A 25,876-nucleotide genomic window follows, 5' to 3' on the forward strand; every position below is an offset into this window, starting at 1 on the left:
AAAATTGATTAAAAAGTATTAAAAAAGTAAAAGGGAGTGTAAGTGGAGAAAAGAGGAGTGGGGAATTAGCTCCCTTTATTATAAGAAGAAGCATAAATAACATTAGCATATATAAACTAATTACTTACAAGTTGTCATATGTTCCATTTTTGTATAATTCAACCTCATCATCCGTGCTGCTATACTTTGCGGTTTGCGGTAACCGCAAGTTTTGAAAATCAAATACCGTAACCGCAACCGCAAATGCGGTTCGATTCTTAATACCGCAAATGCGGTTCGGTTTACTGCAATTGTGGTTTTATTGCTGTAAATTATCGGTTGGTTTTTGCGATTTTTCAATTTTTCGGTTTAAAATGCCACCCCTATCCAAAACCATAAAAAGATCAAAATTGCCAGCCAGGTTTTCAAGTACAAAGAAGTCAAATCAAGAAAGCTCCACAAAGAAAACTGATGATTCCTGCTAAAAGTCCACAATCATTCCCTCTATGAACCGGTTAAGATCAACAAACCAGCAACTGACCTTGAACCACAAGCCAAGTGTCTTGTCGCAGTTTCCATCATTATGGGCTCATTCTGCCTCTATAAATAAAGAAAGTCTACTTTAGAAGAAGACGACTCTCTCTCCAAAACCAGACGCAACGTCTAAAAAAACACTTGAAAAATTTCAAGATAACAATCTGTCTACTTTTTCTCTAGATAATCAGTTGACAACTCATGCCCTTGTCTCTCTTAGCTCTGCCATATCCATGATATGATTTTCTTTTAAGAAGTAATAAGTTTCAATTCATGTAATCACTTGGCTGGATTGAGAAATCTTCGGTATCTCTTTCTTCACTCTGTAATTCGGATTCAAAGATAATTGATGGATTAATTGAAGAAGTTTATGTTATTTAGCTTACGCTCAAAATAAGTTTCAGAAAACTCTACATAAATAAAGTTCACTTAATTATCTAAATATGAATCATGGACTATTCTAATACATAAAATTGGAGTCCCACCTTTTTCCTTTAAAAAGTTCAGAAGAATTAGCGTTTGGACCCGAAAGGGAATAGGGACCCGAATGAAACAGTAAAGGACAAAAGGGATAGGAAGTTGAGTTGGGCCCGAATTACACCATTGGGCCCAAATTAACTATTAGTCTAGCCCGAGGAAGATAAAAATATTGAAACGGGGTTGATAAAACACAGATAGGGTCTTACTAACCACAAACTTGGTCTTTCTCTCTTACTTGTTCATGTATTGGTCATACTTGTCAGGTCGATATTCACGAAGAAAATAATATTGAAGTCATCTTAATTGAGGCATAGAAAAGAATCAATCTAGGCCAGTACCCCCTATAGCACAATGGCTTGATAAGAAGTCGAGAAAAAGGCGTGCGAGTTCCATTCAAAACTAATCATTCATAAGCACCATACTAGGCCTATTGGGCTGGTTATATACCCAATAGTGGCACGCCTACGCAACACCACAGATCAGTGCTGAGAAAAGTTGATAGATAGGGCCTTGACCAGGCCCGTTCGCCAAACTGATTCAACTTTCAATTTTGTTCGAAAATTGAAGGAGTCCTCTCTGCGAGCCAAGAGACACCATTCGATCGGGGCATTGGTGTTGATCCAATATCCTCTCCGTTCTTCATAGCAGAGCTGACCTCCGTAGGTTGGCGAAAAGGAATGGTGGACGGAGAAAAGGACCAACACCTTCTCTTTAGTGTATATGGCCTTGAATGAACTTCTGTTTAATGTTTTTGTATATCTCCAATTGCAGGTTTGAATTACTTTTTGGGTGGGACATCACGAAATTACAGGTAGAACTTCTTTGATGTATTGCATTTTCTTCCTTTTGTCTTGCAAGATTGCTTCTTCTTCTTTTTTCCTTTTTTTTTTCTTTTCTATCTTAATAATTTGTGCTGGGTATATTATTGGAATTGATGGATTATGTTTGAGGTACATCTATATGTGGAGAATAGTGCAGTACCACTCTGTGGTACAATTATCATGATATTCTTGACCACCCTACTCACATTATCTGCACAAGTTGGCCAAGATCTCTAGTCACCTGCCCAACTTGTCTATACAGGTGGTTAGCTAGTTTCCCCTTCCCTTGTTGCCTTCGGATTTGATGGTATTCCCATATACCCTTGGTGGGTGATTACAGGATATATGTATTATGCGGATGATTGCATGTATGACCTTCTGGTAAAAGGTTTGTTCATGTAAGTATTTGGATGTACGATGATATACTAATTAAACAGTTAAGTACATAATTTCATGGCATGATATTCAATTATATAACTTGTTGAAATCAAGGTAAAGAATGATTCTAGGATTTCATCCTTGGTTTGATTTTGATTATTATATGTACTATCTTAATTGTGATTCATGGTAGAAAGAATTACGTGTGGCTTGATCCCTTAGTAAGGGTACGTAGGCAACTTAGGCTAACCTAGGTGTAGCCGTAGGTTTATGATTTGTTTGTTATGTTCAGTTTTGTAAGTTGAATTTGCTAAATGCTTGGGAATAATTGAGTTTGTTGTGCAGGTAGATTTGTGGGTTTTGAGCCTTTTTCAGGGAAGACTCCGCAGGTTTTCCGGTAGAAGTCAAACCCTAAAGTAGTTTTTGGATTAGGGCAAGAAAGGTATTTTGGTCATTTGTGCCGGACACCTGCTAGGTGTTGGACACACACGAGATTCGACACGGATTCCAAAGTAAAATTTGGGTCGAGTCCTTTCAACAGTGGTGTGCGAGGTGGAGTAGATCTTGGAGCTTCAACATTAAGGCTATGAAGCGGCAGCGTGCAAGTAGGCCACATATTTGAGCTTCCTAAAGAAACATTTATATTGTTGTCAAAAACTTTTATGTTTTCTAGAAATACTGAGTTTTGGTAAAAGATAAGCCACACGAAGGGGTATTTTCACGTGGAAGATGTAAGGATTTGTAAAAAATTAAAAACAAATTAAAAAAAAAGGGCGGTTTGATTAAATGAAATCACCAATTTTGTATTTTCAAACAGAGAACCAAACTGTTTAAACCATATTTGACCAATTTTGAAACGAATTAAAAGAAAGAGACATTGAATGAAACCTAATTTTTCCGTTGAAACACCCTAACTTCATGCATAGAAAGATTATAAATAAGAAAAGACCATAACCTCACACACAAATTAAAATTTTAGAATAAAACATATCAATTTCACTTAATCAGAATGTAGCTTAATACATTGTGCTCATAAACAAGGTACAATTTTCACCATATAGTGTACAACTAAATAAAATTTAGTTTCTAATCTTATTATTCCATGATATGAGTATGTTTGGGTGCAAAATTTAAGAGCTTGACTTCATTGTGTTTGCAATGTCGATGACGAAACGGTATCTAACATCTGCTTTGACGAGACGCTCCATGGCAGTGTTCACATAATCAATTGGGATAACCTCGACGTTAGCTGTTATATTGTGTTTACCTGCAAAATCAATCATCTCTTGTGTCTCCTTCAGACCTCCAACAGTACTACCAGCTACTATCTTCCTTCCTGAAATTACAAAACAAAATATTTTTGTTGATATTGATCATCTATTAATACCAAATAACGCACAGCTGATTAAAAAGAATCAGAAATAAATTAAGATAATTTTTGTTGACAATACTAATTATCTTTTCTATCCAAACCCAGTTAAGGTTAGAAGTTAGTGAATCATATTCCTACCACTAATCAAAGGAAAAACAGGTAGCTCAAGAGGCTTCGCTGGTACTCCAACCAAAACAAGCTTCCCATTAGTCTTCAATAAACCAAGCAAAGGCAAGAGGGGGTGGGCAGCAGAAACTGTGTCAATGATACCATCCATGGTGCCCATAGCAGCCTGCACAATCAACATAACTCATTCATTTCACAAAAGTCAAACTGACTAAAGGAAGTTGAGGTGGGACATTTCTTCACATCCTCACATTGACGTTATCCTTAAAGTCTTCTATTTAATGGAGTTTTTTTTTTTTTGGGGGCTCAAATTTAATGGCCCTTGTGCAAAGAAAATAATCACCTGCATTTGGCCGTTGTCGCGGCTGACCAAAAAGGAATCAGCACCAAGGTTTTCAATGGCTTCCTTTTTCTTATTAGGGGAGGTGCTGATCACTGTGACCTTAACCCCCATAGCCTTTGCAAACTTTACGGCCACATGGCCTAGACCGCCTACGCCAACCACACCCACATGCATACCGGGCTTGTCAAGTCCGAAATATCTCAAGGGGCTGTAAGTTGTAACCCCAGCACATAGGAGAGGAGCAGCACCATCAAGTGGCAGGTTGTCCGGGATACGAACTACGAAGTGCTCGTCGGCCACCATGATGTTGGAGTAACCTCCATATGTTGTGGATCCATCATAGTACTTGGCACCGCCTGTGAGTATCATTTCGGGGCAGTAATTCTCTGCATTGTTGCTACAACTATCACAAGATTGGCAAGATCCGACAAGATATCCAACACCAACATTGTCTCCAACTTTGAATTTCTCTACATTGCTGCCCACCTCTGTCACTAGACCAACAATCTCGTGCCTGGATTGCCCAATTTAATTAAGTTCACATTTATGCATATGATGAATTTAATTGTGCGCATAATCCAATTAGGTAGATTGGTATGTGTACGTACCCAGGAAGTAGAGGATACATAGAAACACCCCATTCATTCTTGAGCATGCTAAGGTCTGTATGACATATCCCACAATATAATACTTTGAACGTCACGTCGTTTTTTCCTGTTGCCCTGCATCCAAATCATAAATTGAGTTCGTCACACTCGCATTCTGATTGGCTTATATATGTTGAAGAAGCAGCAACTTTAGTTGGTCCAACATATCGATTTAATTCTACATCACTTTTTATTTATTATAAATACAGAAAAGTTGACAGATGTCTAAAAATCCAACCAATAGTTAGGTCTAGTCCCCAAAATATTGTTTGTTAATACAAGTCTTTTGACTAGTTTGCCACATAGATTACATTTCCATCTTTGACATGCTGATTTAAACTTTTGTATTTAACTAGATTTGTATTTAAATTTTTTATTCCTATTCTATCCCTATTGTCTAAAATGAGTAAGATGAGAATTTATATGCCATTAATGATTAGATTTGATCATGTACAATTAAAGGAATAATTACATTTTGAATGTAAATGTCGAACCTTCATGCTTTTTTCCTTGGATTAGCTTATTAACCAGATGCACGTTTTTTTCCCTATAGTAGAGTTATAGTATAAATATTATAGAAATTAGATTGTGATCTTTAGATAGGATAATTTGTTTTCCCCTTAAAGTTGGGTTAGATTGGATGAAAATCTAACTACCAATTTTTTCACTTGAATTTCATCGAATTTCCTAAGAAGCAAACGCACACAAATTCTAGATTGATGAGAAGAAAACGATAAATAAATTAAACAAAAATTGCATGGAAATATCTAGAAGATGGAATAAATAATGACCAACCTTCTAGAGAATTTGAAGGGAGAGAGAACACCAGATGAATCTCTGGCAGCCCATCCGAAGGCCTTGGTGGGGTGTTCTTGTTCTGGGCAGACCGCCATCTTCTCTCTTATATATATCTTTGATAGTACAAATACCAAGTAACCAGAAGGTAATTAACTTTGAGAAGTGCTAGAGTTGTAGTGAGTTTGTGCTATATATAGCGAGTGGTGGAGCGTATGGGTTAAAGGGTTACAAAAATGGTTTTGCTTACTCATGTGGAAAGTTTGACTAAGTTTGGCTAATCAAAAAGCCACGGCGTGACTGTCACTCTCTCTCCTTTATTGCACGTTTCGATTCACGAAATTCACTCGTTTAGATAAAGACGTGGCTCTTCCACACGACGGGAAGTTTGATTAGTATTCCAAATTTATTTGAACTTCGAGAAGCATAAGATCAATTTTGTTCTATTTTGGCCGAAGTGTCATTGTTTCAAGTGGCCATTTTCAGATAGGATACCAGGAACCCAAGCTTAGGCAGAAGTGCCCCCATGTGGGATTGCTATGCAATACTTATCATCCACGTCAGTGAAGCTTGAATGCTTTATTTATTTACTGGCCGATGGGGACCATCTCCTTAAAAAAACCAAAAAATTTTAGGGATGAATTGGAAAAACACAACTCCAACAATGCTCCATATCCACCTCCTAAAATAAGAAGACTTCAAGACGTGACTCCCTATAATTTAATGCTACTTTATTTAATAGTATTTTAATCATTGATTGCTAGTTGTTTTTATTGGACAAAATTGCATTAACATTTTCATACTTCATTGTTGCCTTCTTAAGCTTTGTCTTGATCGACTGTTCCTTATTCTCCTAATGAAACTTAGTTAGATTTTGAAGTCAGGGGGAGTTCGAATCCAAAGACTTGGTTTTGGAATTCTTCTTGTTGAACCACGCAATTTAGGGGGAGTTGATTTTTCTTGGTATTAAGGAAATTGCTATTTAGGGGGAGTTTATTTGTTTCTTTAGGTAGATTCTATTTAGGAGAAGTGTATCTTTTGTAAGTGATTGTGTTTGTTGCAGACCTTTTGGTTACTTACTGTGCTTTCTTCTAGTGTTGCCAATTTATATACCTGGAATCCATGTTTTCTTGCCTTGATTCTTTACGGGTTTTTTTAATTCATGCTTCCTCTCTTGGTTCAATTTGTTGCCTTTTAGTTTGTATTTGCATGACAAAAGGGGGAGACACACTTACTCTTATTCTGTGATATTTTTCACTTGCTCTTGGCCTTGGGAGTTGTGTGTTTTTGCAGAATTGTTACGTTTCTTCAGTGGACAACTTTTGCTCTAGATTTGGGTACGTAGTGAGTTGTGTATGTGAGACAAATGGGTTTTGTCAAAGAAAGCCGAAGGGGGGAGATTGTTGGGTTCTAGATTAGTTAAGTTTTGGCTCCCTTCGCAACATTTGTAATATTGTTTGTAATTCAGAAAGATCTTCTATAATATCAATTACGTAGTTTAGGATAAGAGGTTCATTCATTGAGGATAGATTTCAACATCGCCTAAGCAGCAATTCACGATCAACTCATAAATTTTTCATAGCATCATGTTTTTGAATATTCAGTTTTTTTCGGTACATGGTTGATTAGTTTGGTCGACTAGTCAAGCCTCCTCAAATGTAGAGTTGGATTAAAGCCTTATAGTTTTGTCGCCACAAAATGTTTTCTTTTTGGATGACTAGGGCATATGACTGGTCATCCTTGATATGTTTTTTTATCACATGTTGTGGTCAAATCATTTTATTTTTCACGTGAGCTTGCCTTTGTTGCCAGATGTAGGTCTTTATCTAACCACTTGTCCTATTGTTGCTCTTATCATGAGCTGCCATGTGTTTTTGTTTTGATATGCCCAAATTTATCAAAAGGGTGGCTGAGGTAGAAAACAATCAACACTTTTATTTTGGATTGTTGACAACAATTTTTTTCGTGGCTTTGCCTTTTCTTGTGAGAGTGGTATAGAAATGGGTTTTTAAGATTTTATTTTGGAAGCTGCTTCTATTTTGAGAAAATATGACCGTAACTTTGCACATCATTCATGATTGATTTTTTTCATGATTGTGTTGTCTGAAGAAATTGGTCTAGTTTCTTTTGAATCTAAAATATCACACACTGAAGTTGATCTCTTGGAGAGCTGCTGGTACCATGGAGTTGATGAGCTCAAGGAGGAGCTGCCATCTTTGTGAAGACTAGTCTTGTTGAGCTACTATGATTTAAATGAGGATTTGTACAAAGATCAAGGGTACCATGGAGATGAAGAGCTAGAGGAGCTAGCTATCATTCTCATGAAGACCCAGTTGAGTTGCATCTGAACCTATTAAGTTTATGATTTTTAAGTTTTTCTTTTGGGTTTCCTTGACAATATTGTAATAGGACATACATTGTAATTATCCAAGCTCAAGTTTAGATTAAGAATAGTTGTTCTAAGTGTTCTTATCTGGCTGCTATCTTATGGAAGATCAATCAAATTGATAAAGGTAATTTGTGCATTTCATCTACTAGAATTCTTAAGATTATGACTAGTCATCTTTTGCATCAATAGGATTTCCAATTCATTGGTTTCCAGCTGGATCCTAACAAACATTTTTGTCATATTACACAAATTTTCTCAACTGCCATGTATACTATTCTGACCTAGGAATTTTTGGGTATAAATGCCTATTGATTCCTCATTTGGCAGTTGTCACTTTTGATGTGAGGTTTTGAAAAGGTTTTTGCTAACTTTTTGTTCTTCTTCTTCCTGAAGAGAAAACCACCAAGCGAGTTCGTATCTGGGCCTCTCAACCGCTTGCAAACTAAATTTTTTATTCGAATATCATATAGCTCAGAAGCTTTGATTCAAAAGTAGCAGAAAGCCCCTTGTTTTCTCTTTTGATTTCTCATTCGCCATTTGGAACTAACGAGAAGAAAGTCTTTGAATTCTCTATGTGTCATGGCGACTCACTTTCCTTGATTTGGGTTGGGATGAATTATCCCATGTCTAGCTCGATCAAGTAAGGGTTTCTCTCTATTCTTTCCCAGTTAAGCAGATTCTTCAACTCAAATTCCCAAAGTTTCAATATGTATTTCCTCACTTTTCAATACTTAGAAAACCAATGATATTATCAAGAACTTTCCATTGCTTTGTTATCAAGATGTTTAAATTTGATTTTATACAGATTGTTCTAGGTATTGCTTGTGGGAACAAAAACAAGAAATACAAAATTGCAACTTAGATTTGGGATTAGTGACTGTCCATTGTTTCACATTTCAAGGTTTACATTCCAATTGGTATACTTCTTAAAAAACACTTCCAAAAAAAAAGAAGGTTATTTCACGAGAAAATCTTAGTAATTTGTCAAAGCACCTACTTAGACAAATTTTAGAGAGGAATACAACTCTAATCATACTCTCTAACCACCTTTTAAAATTAGGAGACTTCTAAGAGCTCTTAAATCTGAGGAGAGAGAAAGGACTCCTATTGGCTACCTATAATTTAATGCCACTTTGTTTTATGAATATTTTAATGTTTTAATTAATGGTAATTATTATTATTTTTTTAGATATGGACCATTTATTTTAAATTAAAAAATATTTATAGTATTTATGACTTCTTAAACTAGAGAGTATGGTAGTTTAAATTTTGTGAGTTTTTAGCTAAATTTTAACTATAAAAAAAGGAGTCGATTGGTGGCCGGGAAGTCGAACAAGTCACTATTTGCTATAGTGACTGTTGCGAATCTACAGAGGAGGAGGGAGTGTCAGGAAGAGAACAAGATAAATTGGAGAGGCCGGTACCGTAGCAATACTGTTTGCTACAGTAACAAATTTGAAAATTCTCATTACGTCCTTTTTGTTTTTAGACCTTTCCTCATTCGTTACAACTCCAATTTGGGCCCACCACGTGTCTACGAACTAGTATCGTCGAGCTCTATGCAATGGTGCCACTAAATTCCCCAAAATCCTTCCCAAACAAAAAGTGACCATTGTGCCCCTACCCTTGAGGGCAAATTGTAAATTCACAAATGAAAATAAATTGAAAAAAAGGATAAATTGGGTTGGGGTGTTACAATAACCTCTCACTCAAATTGAAATTTTAGAATAAAACCTATCAATTTCACTTCATCAGAATGTACTTAATACATTTTGCTCACAACAAGGTACAATATTTTTCACCATATAGTATACAACTAAATCGAATTTAGTTTCTATTCTTATTATTCCATTATTCCATGATATGAATGTGTTTGGGTGTAGAATTTAAGAGCTTGACTTCAATGTGTTTGCAATGTCGATGACGAAACGGTATCTAACATCTGCTTTGATGAGACGCTCCATAGCAGTGTTCACATAATCAATTGGGATAAGCTCGATGTTAGCTGTTATGTTGTGTTTACCTGCAAAATCAATCATCTCTTGTGTCTCCTTCAGACCTCCAATATTACTACCAGCCACTAACTTCCTTCCTGAAATTACAAAACAAAATATTTTTGTTGATATTGATCATCAATTAATACCAAATAACGCACAGCTGATTAAAATTAAGATAATTATTGTGCTACCAATGTCAACAGTTAGTAAGAAAGGCATTTCTTTCTCAAGTACTTATGTATTCGCTCAATTTAACGACTATACTAATTTTCTTTTCTATCCAAACCCAGTTAAGGTTAGAAGTTAGTGAATCATATTCCTACCGCTGACCAAAGGAATAACAGGTAGCTCAAGAGGCTTCGCTGGTACTCCAACCAAAACAAGCTTCCCATTTGTCTTCAATAAACCAAGCAAAGGCAAGAGAGGGTGGACAGCAGAAACTGTGTCAATGATACCGTCCATTGTGCCCATGGCAGCCTACACAATCAACATAACTCATTCACTTCACAAAAATCAAACTGACTAAAGGAAGTTGAGGTGGGACATTCCTTCACATCCTCACACTGACGATACCCTTAAAGTCATCTATTTAATGGACTTTTTGGGGTCAATTTTAATGGACCTTATGCAAAGAAAATAATCACCTGCATTTGGCCGTCGTCGCGGCTGACCAAAAAGGAATCAGCACCAAGGTTTTCAATGGCTTCCTTTTTCTTATTAGGGGAGGTGCTGATCACTGTGACCTTAACCCCCATAGCCTTTGCAAACTTTACGGCCATATGGCCAAGACCGCCAACGCCAACCACACCCACATGCATACCGGGCTTGTCAAGTCCATAATATCTCAAGGGACTATAAGTTGTAACCCCAGCACATAGGAGAGGAGCAGCACCATCAAGTGGCAGGTTGTCCGGGATACGAACTACGAAGTGCTCGTCGGCCACCATCATGTTGGAGTAACCTCCATATGTTGTGGATCCATCATGGTACTTGGCACCACTCGTGAATATCATTTCGGGGCAGTAATTCTCAGCATTGTTGCCACAATTATCACATGATTGGCAAGATCCGACAAGATATCCAACACCAACACTGTCTCCAACTTTGAATTTCTCTACGTCGCTGCCCACCTCTGTCACCTGACCAACAATCTCATGCCTGGATTGCCCAATTTAATTAAGTTCACATTTGTGCATATGACTAATTTAATTGTGCCATAATACGTACCCAGGAAGTAGAGGATACATAGAAATACCCCATTCATTCTTGAGCATGCTTAGGTCTGTATGACATATCCCACAATATAGTACTTTGAACGTCACGTCGTTTTTTCCGGTTGCCCTGCATCCAAATCATAGCACATTAAATCGATATAAATTGAGTAGGTCGCATTCGCATTCGCATTTGTCGTTTGTTGAAGAAGCGGCAACTTTAGTTGGTCCTACATATTCATTTAATTCTAAGTAAATTTAGGTTTTAGCCATAAAAAAAATTTCACTTTTGGAAAAAGCCAAAGCTTTTTCAAAAAAAACGAAAAAATCTCTCAACTTTCAAATCAAAGACATACAAATGTAAAGGATTCCTTAGGAAATCCAAAAATAAATAAGGGCAATTTTGTCCATTTTGGCTTCTTTTAAAAAATTTCTCTCTCATTTTGCTTTTTCTATAGTAAATTTGGTTTACCCTCTCCAAATTAAAATTTCCTTAACTGCAACTCATTACTTTTTGTTCTTATTAATAAAATCCATTTTTAATAAGTAAAAACCTAGGGACTAGGATTCATATCATCAAGTTGCCTTATCAAGCTCAAGATCTCATTTATTATAATTTTCTGATTCCCAAAATACCCCTTACGTATTTGCAATTGTTGTTTTCTCCATTGATTGTGCTAAATATACTTTGAACATATTTGCTACAATTCAATGTCATTATAATATTCAATTTCAAATGGTGTTTTAAATTGGCTTAAATTTAGAAATTTTTAGGTTAAGTTTTTTCTCCTTTTTAATCAAATTTAGAATCTAAAAAATTCATGTTTTAGGCCTATTGAATTTATGAAGAAACATTTAATATACCTATCACGTTTTAGCATAAACTGATGACATATTATTTGTACCTATTTTTTCCACCCTTTTTTTTTTATGAATTATATACCTATTTTCGTACCTATGTTTTATATATCTTTTGTAAATGTACTATTTTGTGTACCTGTAAATAACATACCTATTTTTTAAAATAAAGAATGTACTTATTTTTAATTTATAAAAAAATGTGCAAATATTTGAATTACACAACGTACCTATTTTACGACCCAAAAAACCTTTTTTTGATGTTGTAATAATGTACCTATTTTTAATTTATAAAAAAAAAATTACAGAGATTTCAATTACGAAGTACAGAATCTTTTTTTGTTGTAAATAAGGTATATTATATACATATTTATACTTTTTTTATAGGTACAGTATGTATTGGATTTGTAATTTAGGAATTTTTTTTGGTTGAAATTTTAGGGATTGGCAATGTGTGGAGGGAGAAAAACTTCGAGTCAATTTTCCTGTGCCTTCCTATTTCTTTCTTAATATTTCGCCACCTGTCCCATACTTAACAGAGAGATTTGAAAAGAAAACTTTGTTTTTAATGTTACTCTTCATCTTCTTCCTATGGCTTTCTAACCACCCAATGAGAAAAACCCACGGATCAAAGTTCAAACCCCTCCCAATCCTTTCAGAAGTTGAAACAATAATAAAGCCCAAATTGGCACTCTTCCATCGTCTTGATCCCTCGCCATATCGATGTCTTCGCCTCCACCTCCAGGGGATTGTAGCCTACGCATCTGGTTCAAGGGTTAATCTAGCAACTTAAACCCTTTGCTTCCTCTTCAATCACTTCTTCAACACCCACACATCATATATTGATTTCTCTCTGTTTTTTCCATTCCAAATTTTCCAAAACTGCCCAATAGATTATAAAATTTGAAGAAAAAAAGAGGAAGAGATTCCCCAAAAGTATATTGCTCCCCCACAAAACCGTAGCCAACCCAAAATTTCTCAACTCCACCATTTACAAATTTTCCAGATTTCTCCAATAAATATACCTCACTAAAATTAAAAAGCAGAGATCAATACCGAGTGTGCGTAACGAAGGATTACTGAATGAAGAGAAAAATGGGAATGCAGGGGTGTGTGGATGATGATGGAGGAGGAGTGACTAAAGTGGAGAAAGAGAGATTAATGGATGAGAGAGAGGGATGCGGAAGAGAGAGAAGAGAAACTGGGTGCTGAACATTTTTTTAATATTTAAATATGGAAGTAAAATTAGTTGCCAGCTGTTGACATTTTATTGGCTTGGGACACTTACGCGGTTTGCTGACAGTGGTATCACCATGACTGGGAAGTTTTATGCCAACCGAAATAAATGGGGTGATTGATATACTATTAACAAGGAGTATTAATCTATATATATGAAGGAGAATGCAGAGAATGGTAAAACATTCAAAATACAAAAATATTCTCTTGGTTAATGCTAACATTAAGAATTGAAAATATTAATTAAATAAGGATACTATGGTAAATTCACACTTTTTAAAATGAAAAGAAAAAATTAGATAATGGATGATATTTTTATGGAACACAACTACCTATTATCTTTTTTAATTTTAAAAAACCTCTAGCAGGCCTGGAAGCAGGTGCAGAGAGGCTGATTATAATTAAGGAAGTTAATGACATGATTGAAAATAAATTATAAATAAAATATGAAGGTAGGTGGCATATAATGTAATTTAGTTAATAATACTAGGATAAATCTACCTCAAAGTAGGTGGATACATGACTAGAATATGGTAGTTGTGAGGATCTATATATATGAAGGTAGGTGACACATAATGTAATTTAGTTAATAATACTAGGATAAATCTATCTCAAAGTAGGTGGATACATGACTAGAATATGGTAGTTGTAAGGATCTATATCGGAACAACTTTATTTATTTATAAATATTATAGAAATTAGATTGGAATCTTAAAGTTGGGTTAGATTGATGAAAATCTAACTACCATTTTTTCACTTGAATTTCATCGTATTTCCTAAGAACGAAATGCACACAAATTCTAGATTGATGAAAAGAAAACGATAAATAAATTGAACAAAAATTGCGTGGAGATGTAGAAGATGGAATAAATAATGACTAACCTTCTAGAGAATCTGAAGGGAGAGAGAACCCCAGATGAATCTCTGGCAGCCCATCCGAAGGCCTTGGTGGGGTGTTCTTGTTCTGGAGAGACCGCCATTTTCTCTCTTATATATCTTTGATAGGACAAATACCAACTAAAGATATCTAACCAGAAGGTAATGAACTTCGAGAAGTGCTAGAGTTGTAGTGAGTTTGTGGTTTTTATAGCCAGTGGTGGATGGCATGGGCATCTCAAGTAAAACGTTACAAAAATGGTTTTGCTTACTCGTGTGGAAAATAAAAAAGCCACCATTTATGACTCATGAAATTCACTCGTTTAGAAAAACACGCGGCTCTTCTACACGATTGGAAGACTCCAAATTTATTTGAACTTCGAGAAACAGAAGTTTGTTCTATTTTGGCCAAGTGTCATTGCTTCTAATTTGAACTCGTGCTTTTGGCTGGCGGCTCCACTGATTTTCTGTACCCTTCTGTGTGATTCGTCAGATCTGATGTGATAAAAAGAAAATTCAAACTTTTTTGAAAGATAAAAATAGTTAATATATAAATTTTTTGTTGACCCTTGACCTGGAGACCGGCGGAGCCACCACTACTGGCTATCCACTGATTTTGGAACCCAAAGCTTAGGCAGAAGTGCTCCCATGTGAGATTGCTACGTCAGTGAAGCTTGAATGCTTTATTTATTTATTTACTGGGCGGTTGGGGCCAGGCATGGTAAAGAAGTGTCATATACTGTTTATATATGATGGTTGTTTTTTTTTTGAAGGGTGGGCTGCCACATTAATAACATGGTAGGTCTGCCAATAATCCACGTATGTTAGAGCACTTTCACCCATTCGTTCTTTGTTATAATAAGGGCAAATACTATTCATTTTTTTATTTTTTTTTACCTAAATAATTAATTTTGATAATATTTTCGGATAAGATTTTTGGATTCGTATGTGTCAATATCTATTATAAAATTCATATATCATAATCGGATAAAATTTTCGAATAAGATTTTTAGTTTCAAATTTCAAATAAATTTCAAAATTCAAAATTCAAATAAATTTCAAAATTCATATTTTAGATAGATTTCAAATTTCAAATTTCAGATAAGATTTTAACTATCTAAAATCGAGTCAAGTGTTATCTCTATCTGCCTAAATTTTTCTATAAAACCAGAGACTCAGCTTCATACATTTCACATCAGGATCTTCTCTATATTTTCATTTCTCATATTTTAGAATTCATACTCCATTCTCAATGTCAGACATGAGCAATGTCTTGGAGAGGCAGGAGCGAGAAACAATAGAAAGAATGCGTAAACAAGCTGAAGGCAAAAGGGTGCAGAGAGAACTAGATCAACAAGTTGTCATAGCAGTAGCTTTGCTTGATGAAGAAAACCAAGGTCACCGCCGTGGTTCACAAGTCAGCCGTGGCCCGAATATAGACAGACATAGGCATTCTCGGATAAGAATATTCTGGAAGATTATTTTATCCCAACTTCTCTGTACTCGATATTCATTTTCGAGGGCGATTGTAGGCTTTTTCTTCCTAAGGCTACTACTGACTGTCCGTAAAGGGCAAAATGGAAGAAATTGCCCCTTGAGCCTGAGTTCGAAAATTAAGCCCCAAAATACCTCGAAAAGGCGTAGAGCCTTAGGAAGTATTTTGGTTATCTTCACCAACGAGAATAATGGTAACTTGCAGATAGTTTTGGCATGCTTATAGGATAGTCTTTTCATCAGCATGAGTGGCATGTGGCATGGGAGCAAAATCAACATGGGTTTAGCACTAAGAGAGAAATTAGGCTTGGTTTATGAGAAAAGAAAGTGTTTAAGTAAGGAATGAGGTGTTTTGTGAGGAATTCGACTAGGAAAGAGGAAAAAGAAAGGCGAGTTCTTGGCAGCTGCCAGAAAAACAAATTGGAGAAGAAGATGAAGCAGTGCACGAGTCTGAGTTTTGCAAGATAGAGAGAAAAGCTTGCTCTCTGCAGGTTGTGAGTTGTTTTTGTTGGGTAGGGGAAGGCTCAATTTATAGCTGCCGGAAATCACCAATTTTCAAGAAACCCTAATGGCTTCTACTTACTTTGGCTAAGCTTTTCTTCCTTTCTCCTCCCCTTCTCGACTTCCCTTTCTTGGCAAAGATTGTTCATCTATTTTCATGAATTGGGGATTTGGGGCTCAACATCCTCATTTCCCGCGATGTGCAATGGGAGATTCCACTCTTGGTTTGCTGTTTTTCTTCTTTTCTTTCCTCTTCCTTGGCTGAATCGTGAAGGAAAGAGGTGAAAATACATCTTTAGTCAAGGATGCTTCCGACAAAGACATGCGGGATGGTATTCATCGGTTCTTTGGATGTCTCGGCTTGAGACCGGTTTCCAAGACTTTGCTTAAGGAGTCTGCCATCTGCTCTTCACGTGTCCTCTGCTTTCTCCAAAAGTGAGGTTTTTGTGGGCTATTTTAGGATTTTTATATGGGCCAAGGTGATTTCCTAAGCAAAAGGGCTTTTACTAAACATTGGGCTTCTTAGTTTGGACTTTATTTTGGTTGGGTTGTTTTGCTTGGGTATTGGGCTACTTTTCTTTCTTGTGCTTACCCACATGTTTGGGCCTAAGAAACGGGCTTGAGTCTCGAGGCTCCCAAGCAACCCGAGACTTTCCATTTCTCGGTCCATCAATGGGTCTCATGTTGATTTATCACCATCCATGCCACAACCCACTCAAGCAAGCCCCGGGTATTTGAGTGGCTTGGGGCCCACTTAAGCTTGTGGCGTGATTAGGTGCGGAATGATAATTCCTTGCTTAGCGTGGCGTGTCGTTTGGCGTGGCATGTGTGCAAGCGCATATGATGAACTTTCGCATGCCCAAATCGGGTTTCTTCTTGGTAAAGCATCACATTGGGCCGAGAATTTATTTGGGCCGAACCGTGAATATTTTGGGCCTCAACATTAGCCCCCTTGATTATTGGGGCCATGAATGTGTATTGAAATGGTCCGAATAATCAATTTTCAGCCCAAAATAAATTACCGTGGCATGGCATGGCATGGGTTTATGAGCAACTCAAGGATAACAAGTTAAGAGTCTCTGAAATTACAGCCAGGTCTTTTCCGGGAAGGTTGGAGGGGTCACAATGGTCCCACTTAAAACCCAATCATTCTTAAACACCGAGGGTGTTGCCTTGAAGAACTTTCCTAGACACTGTAATTTTGAAGGTCACTTACTAGAGTTACCAAGAGTTGACCTTATTTTGTGGCATGATATAGAAGAAAATGCTTGGTGGATTAGCTCAAGATAACTACTTAGCTCGCATGATTTATTTGCTTGAGTGACTAGAGAGGCTTGATTTTGCATGATTGTGGTTTGCAAGAGTTGCATTGACTTGTGTATCTAATATTAGTTATGTATGCTTGATTTTGGCTTGCATGATTTGCTTTGACTTGTATATTTGGTATTTGGCTTGATGCTTAGCATTGGTATGTATGCTTGATTTTGGCTTGATACTTGGTATTGGCGTGTATGTTTGATTTTGGCTTGCATGCTTGGATGCTTGGTTTTGGCTAAGGTAGCATGGTTTAATATGGCTTTTGGGACATTTAGCATGGTGGATGTCATTTGACAGTAGCCGGACGTGCTAGTGGATAGTGGGGATCCAATCTTAGAGTTGCGGATGCAATAAGCTTGGATTCACCATTGTGTTTGACTTTACAGTACCAGCCTCCGAACACTTTGAATTTAGAGGACAATGTAAGAAGGTTTATTACATTAAACCTACTAAAGTGATCTTCTAATCAACTTAGGATTACAAAGACTTATTGTTTATTAGGAACTCAAAACCTATCTCGATTAGGCAAGCCTCAAACAGTGTTCAATAAGGATAATGAAGGCTTAAGGGTTCCTAGTTCTACAAGGATTGGAATGGATTAATCCTATAGCATGAAGGATATCTCTAAGTGTTTCTTGATGGGCAAGACACTTAGAGAGATGCATATAAATAGAAGGCTCTCCTAGATCCGAATAACACAACACGGCTAGCAAATTCACCCATCGAGTTATAGCTGTAAGGATCGGATTCTCAAGAGAAGAACTTCTATACCTTGCACTGCCAATCTATTCCAGCATCATCCAATCTTTTGATGCCTTGAAGAAAACCAGCGAAGCGGCTCCAGATCAGCCAGGAATCTGGAAGAAATGCGATGATCAGAATCGCTCCAGATCAGCCAGAATCGGAAGAAATGCGAGACAGATCAGCGAATCGCTCCAGATTTACAGCTCGAGATCACAGAGACCTAAAAGGCCAGCCTTGTCAAATGACTACTTTGTTTACCTTGCACGCCAATCTATTCCAAAGATCATCAATCTGCGCCAGCACCATGTCGACTTCAGGTTAGTGTTAAACATGTTATGGCTTTAAGGAATTAATAGACAAAACTTCAATGAAGGTGATATCGTGCGACATGATGGCTAAATATTGGAAGAATGCTTGAAATAGGGCATGTCTGGAAGGATATTTGGAATATAACAAGTCTTTGGAAGGATATTTGGAATAGGATAGGTGCTGGAAACGGTTTTGTTTGGCATGGAATAGGTGCTGGAAAAAATGTGACTTGGCTTGGCATGATTAGCTTGGACTTGGATAATCTAATGGTTGAGTTGAATCAAGATATAGCTTGATCTGGCATGAGGGTTCACTCTTCCGGTAGCATGAATATTGGTGTTTTGGAAAAACGATACCCCTTTGTTGCAATGAGGACAATGATAGCATGACTTCTTCTATGTGCTTCCAGAACTAGAACTGCCAAGTTCTAACATTGCCATTTTATGATGACTGTATTGCTTGAAAAGCTTGATATTGTGATATTTGGTTTGGTTTGCTTGAAATGATTGCATCTAAGTGAAATGCTTGAGTTGCATGGTTTGCGTGGATTGATTCACAAATGCTTGTATTGATGGGTGGAAGAAGAGATACGAGTTTGAGAGAGCATAAGAGAGCTGGGCACGTTGTCTCCTTGCTGGCTTGGCCCCCAAAATTTTGTTGCCCCTTCCCTTTGAATTTTTTATTATTTGCAAGTGTCTACCCTCTTTTCCTTTCATTTGGCATGGCATGCTTTATTTTATGATTTTCTCTCATTCTCTTCTTTCTTCTTCTTCAAGACCCAAACCCGTGGGTATTGTGCATCAGTACATAAGTCATATTTCGGAAGCTCGGATCAGAAAACTTCCTTGATCAAAGTTGTTCATCTGCTCGAGTACTATAGCCAGTAAAATTTGCAGAATTTTTTGAATTTTTCTAATACCTCAAAGCTGGTTTGCAACTTCTGAATTCATCCATGGCTGGTGAGTTTTTGCAGATTTTTCTTCTGCATGTGTCTTTAACTTATGATACTCGTATGATTGCGCTTGCTTCACAAAATTTGCTTGAAATTATGTTGTCTATAACATATCCAAAATTGAGGATCATCCACCCATTCTAGTGCTCTCTACCTCCATTTTTCTAAAGCATGTTCATGAGTTGATGTTGATGCCTTTGTTGCATGCTTGTCTTCTATGCTTGAATGCTTGAGTTCCTCTGTATTTCCAGAATTTGTGAACTAGAAATCGAATTCTAAGGTTGAGCTTTTGATTTAGGATTCTAGCTTGGTGATAAACAAGAGTTATACAAGCTCACTTGGGTATGCATGCCAAGTGCTTGTCAAAATATCTCAAAGTAGCTTGCTGGCTGTTTTTTGAACTTTTGAAATGTTTCTTTTCGAATCTGAGTTGGAGCTTTTGAGACATAAAAATGGACTTCTCAATGGTTATGTTGGAATTGGTCTTGCATCACTTGAAGAAAAAATGAATTTTCGGTGGAATTTCAAAGTAAGGGTTAAGGTGCTGGAGCTGTACAGTTTCTGCTGCATGGGCTGTTTTAGAAATCTGTTTGACATGCTTCCCTAGCTCGAAATGCAACGAAATTTTGGGAAAATGAAGCTTGATATGTCTAGTTCTAATCTGGAAAGTCTGGGATTTGTTGGTTGTAAGCTTGATTTATAGTGATTTTCTAAAGGTGGGATATTCTAGCTAGGATGGTTGGAAAGCTTGTGTATAAGTTTTGCTTGGCATGTTGCTTTTGCTTGGGAATTTAGCATGTCTTTTCTGTTGGCATTGAGTGCCGATCTGAGTATTGCTAAAGCATGTTCTTGAGCAATATTGTCGTGAGAGCATGAAGTGGATTGGTATTGTTGTAAGAGCATGAATTCTTCAATTTGCTTTCAGACTGAATTGCTTGAAATGCTTGAATGAAATGAAATTTCTTGGCATGTGAATTGGTATCACACCTTGTGAATTTTGTCAAATGCTTAATAGATGAGTTTGCTTGCACTTTGAGAAAATTATGCTTCCGGCACATCCGTTTGTGTATGAGTACCTTTCCGGCGTCTGATTTTGGCTAACATATTCTCTTGTTTTAAAAGCTCGAAAGCATGATAAAGCATGAGAAGTCTAATTTGATAGCATGAAAGTGAGTCTTGGTCTCTTGCAACTTGTCTTTGGAAAACATTATGCTTTAATAGCAATTCTACTTCCGGCACCCCCTTTTTGTTTACTAGTTCCCTTCCGGCACTTTGATCGACCAGCGTACTCCTTATTTCTTTTTCAGGCTTGATTGAGAGATTCCACAGCATGAGAAATGCCATCTTCTTACTAATTTGCAAGGAATTTGGTAGCATGAAGGTGAGTTTTGGTTGCTTGCACCTTGACTTGCGATATGAAGGCTTTTGGAAGATTTGAAACTGGCAGAATGTTTGAAATTAGGCATGTACTGGAAGGATGTTTGAAATAGGGTAGGTGATAAAATTCTTTGCTTATGGAGTAGGTGCTAGAAGAATGTAACTTGGCTTGTTTCAAAAAGGGGAAATAGAAAACTGTTTCTCACCATAATGCAAGATTATCTAGGCTTGTTGTAATCAAAGAGATGATTTATACTGTGTGGCAAAAAAAGGTAGATGAGTTTGCTTGTTTGGATGGCATGGTGTACTTCCTTGAATTTGCTTGGCATGAAGCCCTCAAGTCAGCTTGTTGAGGTCAGCAATTGGTTGCAGAGTTGGGTTATATTCTCTTTGGCTTACTCAGGGTCGAAAAACAAAGTAGAGGCCTGCTTGTAAATATATATATATATATATATATATTTTTTTGCAACTTGCTTCAAAGAAGATCTTTGGAAGAAGTAGACTGAAGATGAGAAGGAATAGGCTAAGCGAGTTGCTGGAAGAGATTCATACAGCTTGTTTTCCTCCAGATAAGTAACAAACAGTTTGCTTTCCTCCAAGAGGAAAACTGAAATTTACAACAGCTTCAGGATTCTTGTCTCTTTCTTTTGCTTGGCATGAAGCCCCCAAGTCATTTTTGCATGTGCTCTTTGCTATGATGGATTCTCTTAAGCCCCCATAAGCCTTTCGCAAGATGTTTTGTCTGAAAAGCTTTAAATTTTGCTGTAGTGCAATTGCATGAATAAAGCTTGTGATTTTTCAGGAGTTGTCGTATGGCCATGAAAAGTTCTTGCAAGTATTGGTTGCCGAAGTATCCATCTTCAGGAAAGACCAATTCTTAAGTATGCCTGAAAATAATGATGGTGCCAAAGTCTGCGCAGAAAAACATGGGGATAATTGCAATGATGGGTCAGCTGGTTGCATAAATAATGAGATCAACAATGGTGATGAAGGAGATGGTAACGTGAAATAGAAGATACGATATTCTTTTAGCACCAACTACCCTTCTCCCGGCACCTACTGCCCTTCTTCCAGCACCAACCTCCCTTCTTTCTTGGTGCATTTGAGGTCGTCCTTTGAGGTGATTGACAAGGTATGCCCTTTCCTTTTTGCAATTTCTTGAATCTATCGAGGGGCTTGTTGGGCTCTTCATGCCCATGGGCTTTGCTCGTTCACTGGAATCTCAGGTCCTTCTTTTTAACTCTGTAGGAATAGATATAGACTGATATCTTGGCCTAGGCTTGTTTTTCGCATGCTTGAATAAATTTGGACTTTTCTCCCATGTTGTGGAAATAGAAATTGATAGAGTGCATGCTCTGCAATGCTTGAATCCTTTTGCATTTTGAGGAAGAATTTGCTTGTCATGGGAATTGCTTGAAAATTTCACCATGGATAAATTGTATCTGCTTGGGTATTTGCTAAGTGTTTCCTTTGGCCTTTGAGTTTGACTTGCCCTGCTTGGCGTATATTTTGCGTGTGCTGCGTTCTTGACCCACTTTTTTGTTGTTGAACTATATGCATCACGAGCGCATGCTTGTAATCGTATGATTAATGCATAGGATTAGAGGCTATTGAAAGCTTTGAGAAAAGCACCATTGGTTTCTTTTTATTTTTATTTTTTATGAGCTCAGAATTTGGTCATGGGTAACTGTTTATTTTTTTGGCTTTATAAGGATAGACATAAACATGTGTATGATGGGTCTGCAAGGATGTGTAACTCGTAGGTATTTCGTTTTTGTGAAAAAGGTTACTATGAGGTAAATAGTGCTCAGTTTGTAGCACTTGCTTTGTGAAAATGGGTCTGCTGGAATGATTGATTGAGCATGGAATGAGAAATTTTCTCATGAGCTCGAGTAATAGATTGCATGATGCTTCAAAAATATTTTTTTTGTTTATGCATTTCGCTTGGCATGAGATAGTTTGCTTTGCTTGGCTTGGCTTGTAAAGTTCATAGGGCTTGCATGCTAGTGTGGAATTGCTTGGCTTTAACACAGAGAACTAGCTTTATGCTTTGCCGTTTTTTCAGCGTATTCTTTGTTGGCAATTCCTTGCAGGGATTCATCGCTTGTCAAGACCTGCCATGGCATTCACTAACCCGTTGTCAATTATTAGTGGCTACCTTTATTCAACGGATGATCAATTGAAGAGGGGAAGGCCCCTCCATTTCTCAAGAATGCTTGTGAAGATGTTGCGTGGCGAAGAGCCAGTGTTGTCTTCTGCGTTTGTATCATTATGGTTGAAATTCCTCCTCTGTGACTTTTCCCAAGATTATGCATCATGCGCAGTGTTCCCCTTGGCTTTAGCAATAGCGCATGGCGGCATGATTCCCATAGCCCCTATGTTCTTGGGAATCCGATGCGGTAGACAATGCCCTGCTCCTTCTAGCGAAAGGTCTTGCCTCATACTCATTCTTTTGAACATCCAACATAGCTGCAGCGCAACGCCTGCACCTTCCAGCAAAGGCGCCTCCTACTCATTCTCTTCTCGGAACATGCGACATAGCTGCCGGTGCTGCCTTGCATCTTCCAAACAGGTGCTGCATTCTACTTCTCCTATTCTCGGAACATCCAACATAGCTGCGCACGCCTTTGCACCTTCCAAAGGCGATCTTTGCCTCCTACTCATCCTCTTCTCGTAACATGCGACATAGCTACGGCGCTGCGCTTGCATCTTCCAACATGCTGCCTCCTTTATTTCGCAGGTTGTTTTCTTTGGCTTGGGGTCAGATTGGCTTGGTGCACAGACTTCCATCTTTCTTGATACCATAGGATGTACTAATCTCCAGCATGTGTAACCTTGTTTTTGCGATGGTGTGTACTTTTCAGATAATCTAATGACTATGTCATTATGACTTTTAATGTACTACTGAACCACTGGAACTTGCATTAATTTCTGAATGCTTGAGGCATGTTGTAATTCGTACATCTTATATATATATTGCTTGGTTGGGAGAACTTGCTCTTGTGAACTTCTTGAAATTTTCTGATGAGTTGGCAAGCCTTAAAAACAAGGTATATGCTGCCCAAAATTTTGACAGGACCTTTAAGCTAAATCTTCGATGCATTGCTCTTTAAAACTTTTGCAAGGCTCGTCTACTCATTTGGCCTAAAATGCACCCTCTTTCCGTGCCTTAAAAATGGTCATGCCACTGTATGCATGATTTCCACGAAGGCTCCTGTAAGAATTGCCGGATGTTGTGAATTTTTTTGAGCATTCCGATTGGGAGTCAACGGTTTTGTTATTCCAGCGCCTCAAAATACACTTTTACTGCTCGTTTCTTTGTAATAGTTTGACTTTGCATACCCCACATCATTTTGCTTAGGCTTGATGCTTGTTGATGGTTCGGGACCCCATCCAAGTGACTTTGCTTGGCATGGTCACTGCTAAAAGGCTTAGCTTTTAAAAGGGAAGTTTGCTTGTCTATTTTCTTTTTCTTTTCAAAGAACACGTTTTGCAAAACAGAAGAAGACAAAAGTAAGGAAAGAATTCTAGAGGCTTTTTTTCTTTTCCAAAATACTCCATTCTCCTTGCAAATATCGTTTTATGCCTTGGCATGCAATAATGGTGGTGCATTCTACCAAAGTTGTGAAAACATATGGTGAAAACACAAAAGGAGTTCATCTTTGAAATAAATTTGAAAAGCCAAAAACAAAAGGATAGGTGCAAAAGCAACTCAGTAGTAAGGCTTTGAGCCATTTTGCATTGATAAGTACCCCCATCAAATTAAGCCCCCAAGTATGAAAGGGCCCAAGGTTGTGCATGACTTGCAATAGCACGAAAGCTTGCGGCTTAGGTTGGCATGTATTTGGCATGTGTTGTACTAGGATGCCATGCTCTGTAGAGATATTTAACAGAGCCACAGTTGCTGCTTTGCTTGCCTACAGCTCATAACCAAACTAATCAAAGAGTGATTTGCAGCTCCTAACCCATTGTACTTTCTTCAACCTCTGTGAAGTTATGAGAGGTTACAATAGCTGCTTCTTGATAATCTTGATGACCAAATGAAGCCTCCGAGTGGCTTTCTTCCAGCATGTCCAACGTGAATACTTCACTGCTGGAACCATTCTCCCATCAATTAGCAAGTAGCCATGGGGTGTTATAGCTTGCAGATTTTGAATATTTGCTCAAGTTGGCCTTCTCATATTTCCACAAGGTTCCCACATAGCCTCCGGTTTCTTTGGGTCATTCTTCCACAGGTGGCACAATACGTCGTCGTCGAGCAAGTCATCAAAGCACGTAATGACAGTAGCCATCTACTTTCCCCTTCGTTTTGGCAAGGGGTCCTTGTCAATAGCTTGCCTCTTAGAGTTTTGTCATGTATCTCGGCGTGTAAGAACTTCCTTAGAGTATGGCAAGCAGTGGTGGATGTTGCAGGTGAAGAATGGATGAATATAGGAAAATACGCTTCCAGCACCCCTTTTCTTGAAAGCTTGACATCGCTTCAAAAATTCTGATTGCTCGGTAAAATAAACTCCATCTTGACAGCATTTAGGTTCTTCCAGTAGTATCATAGCACTACCTTCGCAATATTTTCCTTTCATTTGCCATGAATTGAGATGTTTTCCTTCTTGAGTAAAGCATAGTGCTTGGATTTCTTGACTAAGGCTCGGGGCTTGATGATGCTTGATTATGGAATTGTGGCAATTGAGACATCCCGATAGCCTTTTGGTTTTGACTCCTAAACTTGGTCATTGGAATGGTCAAGGCTTAGAAAGTGCTTGAGGCGTTGGAGCATATCAGTTATGGCAACTTAGGTATTGTTTGTTGCAGCTGTTGCGAACATGTTTTAGGAACCAAAAGCTTGGACTTGGCTATTGAAGCTTGAGCTTTGTATGTGGTCACTGCAGCAAATGTGTTGGGTTACAATAACAAGTGATGGCGAACTTGGAGGTCATAGTAACATAATTGGGATTTCAAGGAGATTTTTGGTCTGGGAATAGTGGTTTTGGTAATAATGGATTTTTAAGCTCATTTGGGGTTTTCGAATCACTGCCGTGGTGATTGCAATGAATTCCTTCCTCAGCCCCCAAGTGCACCATAATCATCAGAAAAGGATTTGATGGGCATAGGCTACAAAAACTTTGCAACATGGCCTTCTTAG

At 37.7% G+C, this 25,876-nt stretch overlaps 2 protein-coding genes and 1 long non-coding RNA gene across 3 annotated transcripts; 1 reads left to right on the forward strand and 2 right to left on the reverse strand.

Annotated features, from left to right (window-relative positions):
- Positions 1–3,165: 3,165 nt before the first annotated feature.
- Positions 3,166–5,651, reverse strand: LOC103335288 (putative mannitol dehydrogenase). Its single transcript, XM_008238302.3, has 5 exons — positions 5,476–5,651; positions 4,642–4,755; positions 4,034–4,547; positions 3,703–3,856; positions 3,166–3,528 (listed from the first exon to the last, which is right to left on the reverse strand). Exons 1-5 carry the CDS (start codon positions 5,571–5,573, stop codon positions 3,323–3,325), a joined length of 1,086 nt encoding a protein of 361 aa, XP_008236524.1. The 5' UTR covers positions 5,574–5,651; the 3' UTR covers positions 3,166–3,322.
- A 3,857-nt stretch (positions 5,652–9,508) lies between these two features.
- On the reverse strand, positions 9,509–14,235 carry LOC103335298 (putative mannitol dehydrogenase). The gene is made up of 5 exons (XM_008238312.3): positions 14,049–14,235; positions 11,089–11,202; positions 10,506–11,019; positions 10,185–10,338; positions 9,509–9,956 (listed from the first exon to the last, which is right to left on the reverse strand). The coding sequence occupies exons 1-5, from the start codon at positions 14,144–14,146 to the stop codon at positions 9,751–9,753; spliced, it is 1,086 nt and encodes a 361-aa protein (XP_008236534.2). The 5' UTR covers positions 14,147–14,235; the 3' UTR covers positions 9,509–9,750.
- Positions 14,236–18,860: 4,625 nt separating this feature from the next.
- Positions 18,861–21,537, forward strand: LOC148921001 (uncharacterized). The gene is made up of 2 exons (XR_016121903.1): positions 18,861–19,366; positions 20,667–21,537. It is a non-coding gene; the product is annotated as an uncharacterized LOC148921001 (long non-coding RNA).
- The last annotated feature ends 4,339 nt before the right edge of the window (positions 21,538–25,876 follow it).

The sequence above is a fragment of the Prunus mume genome, linkage group LG1 (genome assembly GCF_029339155.1).
Source record: "Prunus mume cultivar Tortuosa linkage group LG1, ASM2933915v1, whole genome shotgun sequence".
In the NCBI taxonomy this organism is placed as follows: domain Eukaryota; kingdom Viridiplantae; phylum Streptophyta; class Magnoliopsida; order Rosales; family Rosaceae; genus Prunus; species Prunus mume.